The sequence below is a fragment of the Ascaphus truei genome, chromosome 3, assembly GCF_040206685.1.
Source record: "Ascaphus truei isolate aAscTru1 chromosome 3, aAscTru1.hap1, whole genome shotgun sequence".
NCBI lineage: Eukaryota > Metazoa > Chordata > Amphibia > Anura > Ascaphidae > Ascaphus > Ascaphus truei.
The window spans coordinates 78531487-78544632 of NC_134485.1; the positions used below are offsets into that span (position 1 = coordinate 78531487).

Consider the following 13146-nt stretch of genomic DNA (forward strand, 5'->3'; position numbering starts at 1 on the left):
AAATAGGTTTGCATCTTTTAGACTTTTGAAAAGGTCGAAATTAGAACACGTTAGGAGAGACCCTTTGAGAGTATTTTGAGTGTATCCCCAACGAGGTTAATTACTTACCACTTCTGGTCTGGTCTACCGAAGAATCTTGGGTTCTGTGTCGTTGCCTTAAAAAAAGATGAGGGCTTAGGTGGCATATTACATTGGGTCCATTTTTACTTCTGTGTCCGATGTCTCCCATTCGTTTGGTGACTCGCTAATATTAGGGGTTTTCATTCTTGTTCTTTTGAATGGATGTCTATGCTTTCCCCTCTCTGAAATCCCTCTACTCCCTGTATTGTAATTGTACTGTAATGTCAATATTGGCTATGTACCTAGTTGGCACTATAAAAACAAAAAGTATACATACAGCTAGCTACCTGATGAATATTCCTGTCACCAATAGTGGATGAATATTCCTGTCACCAATAGTGGCCAAGGTGTTTTTAATAATGAAATGCCTTACAAATAAAATGTTATTTGAAATTGTCATTTGTTTCTTTTTAATAATTATAGCTATTTTCCGTTGTTTTCGTTATGGTTAATACATATCTTGAAAGTGTGTGTGTATACATATAATAATGTAATTAAATAAGCACACGCTCAATGTGGAATGTTAAATCACAGGTTGTAAACTAAATAAATACTCAATATGTTAAATCATAAAAAGAACTGGTAAAGTCTCAAGGCCCCCCAAGTAGGAAACTTCCTTCTATGAACACACACACACACACACACACACACACACACACACACACACACACACACACACACACACACACGGTGTACAGTATTACCACAACAGAATTCATCTTTAACAAAGTTGAGTGTTTAATTAAAAGCCAATGGAAAAATGGACAGAAGAACTTAGTTTGTATGTAAAAAGAATACATCGTTCATCTATTCTATTATTTTTCTCAGAGAAATAAAGCTGCTTCACTTTGGGGATCAATAATGTCATGACTTTCTATTGGTGGACCCCAGCAACCTTAGTTTATTTTCTTTTTCATATCCACAAATAAAAGTGTTAATATCTCGAGGACCAGGAGGTCCCCACGTAGTTCAGGTAATTAAAAAATATATTGTTTGGGGGTTAGGTTGGCGGGGAAAGAATATGTGATTTAACTTTGTTCTTTGTAGAAAATAAACTTATCAAATATGTAACAAACATAACAATATTTGTATACTCCAGCAGCCGACCAGTTGTTAGAAGGCTAACTGGACGCAAGTCTAAAAACTTGATTGCGCAGGTATGTGCAGAGTTGGTTCATCTGGTCTCTGTTTTGGCCTTCAACCCAATGCATCTCCACCAACACATTGCTGGCTTCCTCCTTCACATTAATCAAACACTTGAACAGAAAAGGGACTTTACTGCCTTGGGTTCCCAGTGACCCTTCTGAAGTAGCCTGGATCACTTCCGTTGTGGTGTCATGTTTGTCCTCCTTAATATTATCACACAGGGAGGCATCCTCTGGTTTTGAAGTTATGCTTTCATCTTCCATGACCTCAGGATTTGCATCCTCAGTGTGGGAAAGCGACACATGAGTGGTGGTACCAAGATTAGAAGATACAGAGGTGATGCTACTAGTGTTAGGAGATGCATGGTCAGTCTCAGCGGGGGCGGATGACTCTCCTGGTGTTTGGACATCTTGCTTTAAAGCCTCTTTATGGACTGGTCTTTCCTCTTTGCTTGTCTGCAAAAAGCAGTCAGAGGCTCGAGGTAGCTCTCTCAGTTGCCTCATCCGATCCCTTTTCTTTCGGCGGGTGTGAACCCAGGAGTTTTCAATCGCTGTCAGGAACAGGCTCTCTTCTTCCTTCCCAGAGGGAACAGATTTATGCTGAACCTGTTAAATTGACAAAATTAACAACTTTTGCAGTTCCACAGTGTTTGTAACAAATAGAGAATAGTACCATGTTAAACATAGAATAGACAAACAAAAGTAAACTAGAAGTGATCCCCTTTAATGGCTAACCGTGATTAAAAAGGAGTGCAAGCTTTGGGGGTGTTCTAGTCTCCACATCAATGTATTTAATGCAATTACATTTAAGGAATTCAATAGACACTTGTCTCACGAAAGGTAACTTTATTAATTCAGAGGATTCAAAAATACGTATAGCAGAATTATTCTGGGATATTTATATGCTTATAGCAGGAACAGGTCTGGAGCGCAAAAAATCCTCAAAGGGCAACAAATGCAACAATAACACAGGCAAGGTAAGTATATGAATATACTGGATGTGGGCTTCAAAAATCTCCAGAGACAGAGAGGCAAACATAGTACAGTATAGTACTTTACTGGTTCAAAACAGGGGATTATAAACATTCAAACCTGTGGGTTTCAAGCATGTCACAGAAGATTGGGGATGCCGCACAGCTCCAACAGACTTTCCACTTCTTGTGTTCCAATCGTTCAATTATTTTGGAGCCAGGATCACTGTTCAGAGTACCTGGGGAAAAAGACACGCTGACGGACAACCCACGTGGAAGCACCTCAACCCCTTCTGGGGTGTGCAGTCCGGACGGAGGGACGTTTGATCTGTGAGGAGCCAGGAACACACGAAGCAGAGAGTCTGTTGGAGCTGTGCTGCATCCCCAGCCACCTTTGACATGCTTGAAACCCACGGTGTGTTTCTAATCCCTCCTTTTGAATCAGTCAAGTACTAGGATATACTAAACTATGTCTGCTTCTCTGTTTCTTTGAGGATTTTTGAAGCACACATCAACTATATTCATATACTTACCTTGGCCAAGTTGTTGCTGTAATTAGATTGTAAGCTCTTCGGGAGAGGGACTTCTTTTCCTAAATGTCCCTTTTATGTCTGAAAAGCACTTCTTCCCATTATGGTGTTATTTGTATTATTTATTGTTTATATGATATTTAAAACCAGAGACAGAACATAAAACACAGACAGAGCTCAGTTTTAGCACATCCAGTGAAACTCATACACGGTACAGTGCCTAAATATATATGTATAAATATCTATTAAGTAAAATGGTCTTTTAGTTTAACATTTTTGGCCAAAATTGTTGTAAGCCCCTGAGCCAACTGCACGGCAGACCACAATTCAGGGGTCCCTAACGCTAATATAAATTCTTAATAACCTGTGTAATAACAGGAAGAATGATTTATAGTAAATCTGTCAATATTAGTTGCAAAGTTCTAAGTCTGAGTGAAGCTTTTATTAACCTGTACATTACCAGGAAAAGCACTCTGTAATAGAGTTGTCACAACCATCCTGCAAGCAAACAAGTTCCCCTGAGTGGAAGATGCTATGGAGTGAGCCCTTAACCATTTAAATGTGGGAGGGGGTGAGCTACTCCAATATATATTTATACATATATATTTAGGCACTGTACCGTGTATGAGTTTCACTGGATGTGCTAAAACTGAGCTCTGTCTGTGTTTTATGTTCTGTCTCTGGTTTTAAATATATATTGCCATGCTCAGTAGCACTCCCCTGTGACACTCATATGCTTATATATATGTTGTGGTTATTTTGGGGGTTCAATAGGAGCTTGTTAGGTGTCCAGTATGTTTTACAATTGTTGTTCAGCTAGTCTTGGCTGATTGGAGGGTGGCAACCTCCTACCTAATTGTAGCTCACCCCCTCCCACATTTAAATGGTTAAGGGCTCACTCCATAGCATCTTCCACTCAGGGGAACTTGCTTGCTTGCAGTTTGGTTGTGACAACTCTAATACAGAGTACTTTTCCTGGTAATGTACAGGTTAATAAAAGCTTCAATCAGACTTAGAACTTTGCAACTAATATTGACAGATTTACTATAAATCATTCTTCCTGTTATTACACAGGTTATTAAGAATTTATATTAGCGTTAGGGACCCCTGAATTGTGGTCTGCCGTGCAGTTGGCTCAGGGGCTTACAACAATTTTGGCCAAAAATGTTAAACTAAAAGACCATTTTACTTAATAGATATTTATACATATATATTTAGGCACTGTACCGTGTATGAGTTTCACTGGATGTGCTAAAACTGAGCTCTGTCTGTGTTGTTTATATGATAGTCACGTGTATTACTGCTGTGAAGCGCTATGTACATGAATAGCGCTATATAAAGATATACATACATTTGCCCTGTGAGGATTGCTGCGCTCCAGACCTGCTCCTGCTGTCTTGCTAAAGACATGCTCGTGGTGTCTGTTTTGTGTAAGCTGAATTCCCACTTGTGTCGTATTACATCAGTCCTTATTTTGTGGGATCACGGATTCACGTGTGTGTGTGGAGTCCCCTGCGATGTGTTCCTTCGTTCTCATGCACGTTTATGCTTATGACTTTTCTGTTTACTACGTGGTATGTCATTTAAGATTTCAAGAACGTAGGGCAAATATTTCTACCTTTCGAATGAATGCATGGAATGCGTCATTGTTTATATTCCTAACAAAATGCACAAGGGTTACCTCCAAGGAGTCAGAAACATATCTCATGCCAATATATGTGAACACTATGAGAAAGTAAGATTACATGTTGAAGGTCACGCAAGGTTGTTTGGATATCGGTGGGGTTACGTGACTACAATGTAGGTGGGGAAATGTACCTCCTTAGTAATTCAAGCTTCAACCAAGAGAGGTAATACAGAAGCAGGGGTGTAGCTATAGCCCGCACTCTTGGGGGGCCCGCTCTCCCCCCTGTCAGCGGCCCGGCCCCCTGCCCGCACATTAATTCCCTGCAGCAGGCAGGAAACAGAGGGAAATCCCTTCCTCTGCAGGTGGGCGGGACCTGGGTCAGGGGGCGGGACCATGATGCAGCAGGGAGGACAGAGGGGAAATCCCTTCCTCTGCAGGTGGGCGGGGCCTGGGTCAGGGGGCGGGACCATGATGCAGCAGGGAGGACAGAGGGGAAATCCCGCGTGGGTCAGGGGACGGTCCCTGAGATGCAGAAGGAAGGACAGAGGGGAAATCCCTTCCTCTGCAGAGCCTCCGTAGGTGGGAGGTCAGGGGGAGGGGCCTCAAGTAGAGCAGAATGGGGCTGGGGCTGCAGCCTGAGAGACAGAAAGGGAAAGGTTTTTTTTAATTTACTCAAATCAATTGCTGCATGTCAGATTCTGACTGACTATCTGTGTGGCTGGTTTTTGATGCACTGTTTCGGTTTGGCACACACCAAACCTATAAGTTACTGGGAAAGGTAAGAGGCAGGGGAAAGGGTTAAATCACAGGGGTAAAAACAGCGATGAAAAGGAAGAAGACAGAGAAAATGAAGTACAAGAGAGCAAAGAAAGCGAGCAAAGAGAGCAGAGAGAAAAGAGAGAGAGCGAGAGAGAGAGCGAGAGCAAGGAGAGAGAGAGAGCGCGAGAGCAAGGAGAGCGCGAGAGCAAGGAGAGCGCGAGAGCAAGGAGAGAGAGAGCGCGAGAGCAAGGAGAGAGAGCGCGAGAGCAAGGAGAGAGAGCGCGAGAGCAAGGAGAGAGAGCGCGAGAGCAAGGAGAGAGAGAGAGCGCGAGAGCAAGGAGAGAGAGAGAGCGCGAGAGCAAGGAGAGAGAGAGCGCGAGAGCAAGGAGAGAGAGAGAGAGAGAGCGCGAGAGCAGAAGAGAGCAAGAGAGACACACAGACATGTTTTTTTTTCCCCGGGGGCCCGCATATGTCTAGCTACGCCCCTGTACAGAAGTAGTCCTGACTTGGTGAAGGCGGTATCTAGTGACTATCTACTGCAGCTTTGAGAGACAGACTACATTTGTATTTCAGTGGTATTTAGCAGACATGCAGAGTTTTCTTTATACAGTAAACGCCTTGGAGAAAGGACCTACTTATAGTATGTTTATGGATAAGTTGCAATATTTATCTTTCATGCCCAAGTATGCTGCCAGGTTAAATTGCTAATGATGCCAAGTGATAAATGGGCAATAGAGCTGTCTGATAAACCCGTAAATTAAACTCGTCAGTGCCACTGGGCAAAATAAATGGTATTAGAAACCTTTGATCCAGCAACTGCTGCAGCAACTACTGGAGAAAATACAATTTATACGTTTTGTAAAGAGGCAATCCAAATATGCATTTAAAAAAAAATTGTTTAACATAGGATTGAATCTGGGGGTTGCTGGAGCCGAAATCCATTAATTTCTACTCCGGGAACCCCCTGCTTCCAGAGACACTTCCCTTTATAGGGGTGGGTCGGTAGCCGCTCCGCTCTGAAAGCAAGGATCACGTACTGGCGGAGTGTCAAAGCTCCCGCGCCCTGCTGGCCAATAGGAAGCCATGACGTCATCAGGTTCTTTAAAACCCAGCCGGGGCCGCTATTGGCTCCCCCCATAGAGGTCTGCACCCCTGGAAGCAGGGCACCCCGGAGCTGAAATTAATGGGGTTCAGCTCTACCAATAATTCAATATAGTTAAAAAAAAACAAAACAAAAAAAAAAACCTGCTCCTTGGATTGATCCGGGAAGGATTACTGCACTGATTCTTACTATATACTGTAATTAGAACAGAACGATCATTCGACTTCTAGAATATGTGCATTGGTGATACCATCACATTTTTAAAGGATCGTATTTTCCTAAACGGAAAACTGCTAAATACGTACAAATGTAGTAGGGAGAATATTATCAGGGTAACAAAAAACAAAAAAGTTAGACATGCTCCACTAGAGTGTTGTGTAGTGTTATATTGTGCTAAGGAGGACAATGTAAGCACTTTGTCTGCGATTGGGTTATTAAAAAAAATTAGAAACCTCAACATTATAAAAATACACGATAAATGAATATAAAGAGAATTTTACACAGCAGTGTGTAGGCTTCAGCTCAACTTAAAATAAATGAATAAAATCGTTCTAACATGGTGGTATTGAGAAAATCTGCAGAACACACTCGCAATAGAGAATACCTTTAAATCCGAAAGTATCTTTTTTATGCAGTGTGTAACCACGGAAATGTCTTCTGGCACCTGTGCATCTCCAAGGAAAGATTTGGCCGCTAGCATTTTCACCGTAGACTCCAGCACGGTGAACACCATGGGTTTACGAGTCTTTTCCAGTTTTCTTCTTTTACAAGGAGGCGACTAAAAAAAAAAAGAAAAAAAAAAAGGAAAAAAAACAAAATCAAATAAAAAGAACGAAAGCAAAATATATTCAAGAGCTTGTCTCTGCATACGAGGATAATGTACATTAGTGGTACTTACATTTTGGGTTAAAGTACAACCCATTTAACTGTTCAAGTTACTAAATTCACCAGGTGAAGAAAAGCTAAAAAGTGCTTATTTGCACGTTCAACCCAAACTGTAGTATTTGCTGGCAACAGCTTGAGAGATGGAGAAAATGACACAAGACATGCGAGCTGGGTAAGTTTGTGTTGCGTTTATTTAAGGCAGGCATGTCAAACATGCGGCCCGCGGGCCGCATGCGGGCCGCAACGGATATTTTTGTGGCCCGCTCACAACCAGCGCGGCGGTCGTGTGTGTCGGCGAGCGTGTGGGCGGCGGTTAAAAGTTTTGGCCGCGGGAGAAGCGAGCGCGAGTGTGGGGGAAGCGAGCAGCACGGGCGGAAGTAAAATCTGTCCTGCAGGGGCTGGAGGCGTACGGTGGCCGGGTGCCGTCAATCTGCACTCATGCCGTGTGTGGGAGGACACGGGGGCGGAGTCAAAACCCCGGCGGAGACACTGCATTTTGTGTGTGTGTGTGTGTGTGTGTGTGTGTGTGTGTGTGTGTGTGTGGCCTGCTGGGACTGGAGTCGGACGGTGGCCGGGCGCAGTCATCCTGCACATATGCCGTGTTTGGGAGGACAGCGGGGGCGGAGCCAACAGCTGAGATAGCTGCAAAAGACGTCTGTGAAACTGCTTCCTGCCTGGAATAAGGTAAGGACAAGGGGGGGGGGGGGGGAGAGAGCCGAGAGGATGATGGGGCATGGGAGGGGGGGGGAGAGGATGATGGGGCATGGGAGGGGGGGGAGAGGATGATGGGGCATGGGAGGGGGGGGGGGGGAAGAGGATGATGGGGCATGGGAGGGGGGGGAGAGGATGATGGGGCATGGGAGGGGGAGAGGATGATGGGGCATGGGGGGGGGGGAATATGATGGGGCATGGGGGGGGGGAATATGATGATGGGGCATGGGGGGGGGAATATGATGATGGGGCATGGGGGGGGGAATATGATGATGGGGCATGGGGGGGTGAATATGATGATGGGGCATGGGGGGGGAATATGATGATGGGGCATGGGGGGGGGAAATATTGATGATGGGGCATGGGGGGGGGGGAATATGATGATGGGGCATGGGGGGGGGAAATATGATGATGGGGCATGGGGGGGGGAAATATGATGATGGGGCATGGGGGGGGGAAATATGATGATGGGGCATGGGGGGGGAATTATGATGATGGGGCATGGGGGGGGGGGAATTATGATGATGGGGCATGGGGGGGGGGGGAAATATGATGATGGGGCATGGGGGGGGGAATATGATGATGGGGCATGGGGGCCAGCCTGGGCAGATAAAGATGGGAGGCAGGGGGTGGGAATACGATGATGGGGCATGGGGGCCAGTCTGGGGAGATGAGATCATGATGAGGGGGGGAGGTGGGGGTATTTTTTAAATGTATTGGGGAGGTGGAGCTATTTTTTAAATGTATTGGGGAGGTGGGGCTATTTTTAAATGTATTCGGGGGAGTGGGGGTATTTTTAAAATGTATTTGGGGGCGTGGGGTTATTTTTATATGTATTCGGGAGTGTGGGGGTATTTTTTATATGTATTTGGGAGTGTGGGGGTATTTTTTATATGTATTCGGGAGTGTGGGAGTATTATTTTAATATGTATTCGGGAGAGTGTGTGTGTGGGGGGGGAGAGAAGAGAGGGGGGAGAGAGGAGGGGATTGAGCGAATGGGAGGGGGAGATGGGTGGGGAGACAGAGAATAGAGGGGATTGAGCGAATGGGGGGGGGGGAGGGAAGGGAGAGAGAATAGGTGGAGACAATGGGAGAGGGTGAGAGAAAATGGGGGGGAAGTAGAGAGAGAATGAGGACAGGGCCGCCAACAGGCCCGGTGAGTCAGTCAACCACCCTCTCTCTCTCTCTCCCCCACCCTCTCTCTCTCCCCCACCCTCTCTCTCCCCCACCCTCTCCCTCTCCCCCACCCTCTCCCTCTCCCCCACCCTCTCCCTCTCCCCCACCCTCTCTCTCTTCTCTCCCACCCTCTCTCTTCTCTCCCACCCTGTCTCTCTCTCTCCCACCCTCTCTCTCTCTCTCTCTCCCACCTTCTCTCTCTCTCCCCCACCTTCTCTCTCTCTCCCCCACCTTCTCTCTCTCCCCCACCTTCTCTTTCTCTCCCCCACTCTCTCTCTCTCTCCCACCCTCTCTCTCTCTCTCTCTCTCCCACCCTCTCTCTCTCTCCCACCCTCTCTCTCTCTCCCACCCTCTCTCTCTCTCCCACCCTCTCTCTCTCTCCACCCTCTCTCTCTATCTCCCACCCTCTCTCTCTATCTCCCACCCTCTCTCTCCCTCTCCCCCACCTTCTCTCTCTCTCCCCCCCACCTTCTCTTTCTCTCCCCCACCCTCTCTCTCTCTCTCCCACCCTCTCTCTCTCTCTCCCACCCTCTCTCTCTCTCTCTCTCTTTCCAACCCTCTCTCTCTCTTTCCAACCCTCTCTCTCTCTCTCTCTCTCCCACCCTCTCTCTCCCACCCTCTCTCTCTCTCCCCCACCCTCTCTCTCTCCCCACCCTCTCTCTCCCCCACCCTCTCTCTCTCTCCCACCTTCTCTCTCCCACCTTCTCTCTCCCACCCTCTCTCTCTCTCTCCAACCCTCTCTCTCTCTCTCCCACGCTCTCTCTCTCTCCCCCACCCTCTCTCTCTCCCCCACCTTCTCTCTCTCTCCCCCACCCTCTCTCTATCTCCCACCCTCTCTCTATCTCCCACCCTCTCTCTCTCCCTCTCCCCCACCTTCTCTCTCTCCCACCCTCTCTCTCTCACCCTCTGTTTGTCACCCTCACCCACTCTCTCTGTTTTATCTTAACTGCACTATACCTACACCGAAATAACCTATTCTGCTTTCTTCCAGATCTGACTCAAGTTTCACACGGGAGACATCGGAAGACAGGTAGAGAACACCTCCCCTCCAGTATAGTACCTTGAGGGACTGCGGATCAGGTAAGATCCCAGGTGGGATTGCTGCTTTGGAAATTGTTAAGAGGGGGCATCCTGACACTGGTTAATGTGTTCAGAAGTCATTCACGTCTGGTTTTTTTTTTGGTTCGGTTAGTGAGGTACACACACACACACACACACACACACACACACACACACACACACACACACACACACACACACACACACACACACACACACACACACTACTTTTCGAAATAAACCTACGTTTCTATGAAAATGTAAGTTTTTTTTTTTGCGGCCCACCTAGACTTAAACCTTGTTTATTTGGCCCTTGTTAGCATTTGAGTTTGACATGCTTGATTTAAGGGAACGTCGCGTGCAGTTCCATGCAGCGACCACTAGATGGATCCAAACTACTGCAATGTCGAGAGACATTCAAGGAAATCAAATTGCACCCGCCCCTTTCAGTGTACAGAAACACACCGCTGGCTGTTCATATTGCATATACGTTATAAAATTAACAATGGCTGAGAAGAAACCTCCTTTTATCTGTTCGGATCAGTTTTATTATATTAACCTTTGAATGGGTTTGAATCAGTGAAAATCATACGCTCTACTTAACAATAATTTCCTTCTATAATGCCCAATAATCCCCTCTAAACACCAGGACAATGCAGAGAAACAGTGAAGTAGGGCTTCCCTTTAGGTTATTATTGCGGGCTATTCAGCGGCGGAGATTGGTACTACAAGAATTAGCTTGGCAGCCATGGCAAGTGTTATTTGGGGGATCTATAGTAGTGACACACACACACACACTGCAAAAAATAATAATAAATGGTTTACCGAAGGTTCAACGTTCAGGTTCTGCACAGAGAACCTTTTGCACAATGAGAAAGGTCCCCTGTGCAGTGATTGCTGGTCTTCCTTCCTTTGTACATTATAATTTCTACTATGCACCCTGGCATTCTACTTATCTATGTCTGCGAATGCACAACTTGATAGATACTGTATACATATCATAGAAGAAAGATTGCAAACTGCGCTTAAAACACCACAGGATATCCACAGATGTCAATGTAAAGGGTCAAAACAACCGCAGGAGCATAGAGTATACAGAGGTTTGAAACGAGATCACTGGGACTATGTGGGATCTTATGGCAATATATAGAGGACACACACAGCAAAAGGTGCCTCAGTGTCAGTCAACCAGCAGAAACCCCAAAAGTCTATTGAATAGAAGTCCTGGAGAGATCAGATGCTGTTATAGTTTGTAGGGAGGGAGAGTTCGTGCTGCTTCTTGGGAGGAAAAAAAACACCTCCTCGCTCCAAGAATCATGTAAAAAAGATGCACAGCTTAAAATCACATCATGGTGTAGTAAATGTAATTAATACAAAATAAAGGCAGCAGAAACGAGGGATGTGAACCTCCGCGAGCCTTTCTGAAGCTCCGGCGATACCTCCATGACCCGCCGCAACCACAACTGGCAGCTAGAGTTGCCAACTAGCTTCACTCCCAAAGAAGCGATCTGCATCAAACCCTACCACGCCCAGTCTCCTGCACGTCAGCGGATGCGGAGTAAACGGCACAGGAACCCTTTGCATGGACTTTTGAGCTGTATCCAGCTCCACATTCTTAGAAGTGGTTTTAACTTTTACACCATTGTGAATGTTTTAAATCCCTCTTTTCTGTTGCTATTATTTTGTATTAATTATATTTACTATACCATGATGTGGTTTTCTGCTGCGCTTCTTTTCTAGGTGTGTCTGTGTGTCTTTCTAAGCAGAGGACTGAACTGTATAAGCAAGGTGCCAAACCTTTTTATTCTCCAATGGACCACAACATAAAATGTTGGATTATGTGTTTTCGTCTCGGCGCAATTTCCTGCCATATAAAATGAATTATGTATGTTGAAACAGGGTCTCAAGTCATTTCCGTGCATGTCCTAGTTCATCCACCTTAGAAATAATATTACTTGAAGTGTCCACAGTTGGCACACACTATACAGTATCTGTCGGCATGCCTGCAAATGTATCATTTTTATTGCAGTGTTTCTGTCTTGTGCGCATCCCCCACTCTCTATCATCAACAGCAAATCTCTTTTGGGTCCTTATTCCACATGCTGTGAAGCCGTATCCCGCTTGCTGGAGCTTAAATCTTCCTGAGCACTAGAATTTGAAATCATCACTTCCAGTAAAAAAAAAAAAAAATCTTTAACATTAAAAAAAACCCCAAAACACTAGTCCCTCCACTACTGCACTGAGGCTTCTAGCAAAGAAGCTGTTCTAAAGGTCACAAGAGAGGACAAGGGTACAAAGAGGATGCCATGGCAGTAACTCGAGTGGCTATTGAGATGCCATAGGAAAGACGTAGTGGCCAGTGCTGAACCTATTAAATGCTGGGACAGATGAAGATTTAGCTGAAATCTCGTGATTATGAGGTGTGTAAAATACCCAATGGGATTCTTAGCATGATTAGGAGACCCAACCTTTGCCAGAGGGGTCTGCAATGTAATGCAGAGGGGTTAAATAACTCCTCAATCGTTTGCCCTACAGGTCCTCAGGCAGGGCGAGGGTTTAAGATAGCAATCAATACGCTCTGCAATGTTAATCCCCTCCTCTGCGTGCGGTGCAGTGAGAATGAAAGTTAAAAAGGATTCCACATTGTCAATTTCACAAACAAAAAATTAACTCATTGTGCTAATCGTAGCCATTGTTAAAGCTGCAGACCAAGCAATAACCAACTTGTAAGTGTATGCATATATGTAGCATTTTTTTTTAAAACAACGCTGAATGACATTTTTAATGTATTATAATGGAACAAGCCGTTTTTGTTTCTATAGCAACCATTCACAAAGTCACATCCCCTTCCTCCTCTGAAACAGCCTCTGGAACACACCTTTTTGAGCCCTGCCCTCTCTAGCAGTGCACCAATTGTATCTAGTGACTGCCTGGTCACATGATCTTCCCCACAGAACTTTGCATCTTTGGTCCTCTGCTGCTGCACTGACAGCTATTTAGTGAACCCCTGAGCCAAATCTTCACTGATCGACAACTTGGCTAATTACTTATTGTGTGGATT

General features: G+C 45.3%; 1 protein-coding gene across 1 annotated transcript in view; it reads right to left on the bottom strand.

Moving 5' to 3' along the window:
• Positions 1-840: 840 nt before the first annotated feature.
• The window catches only part of METTL16 (methyltransferase 16, RNA N6-adenosine), a 121593-nt gene continuing 109287 nt past the window's right edge, over positions 841-13146 (bottom strand). Inside the window, exons 9-10 of the mRNA XM_075594368.1 lie at positions 6859-7032; positions 841-1871 (exon numbers count right to left, since the gene is read on the bottom strand). Of these exons, the coding sequence (XP_075450483.1) occupies positions 1242-1871; positions 6859-7032 (804 nt within the window). The 3' untranslated portion in view covers positions 841-1241. The remainder of the gene's footprint in view (positions 1872-6858; positions 7033-13146) is intronic.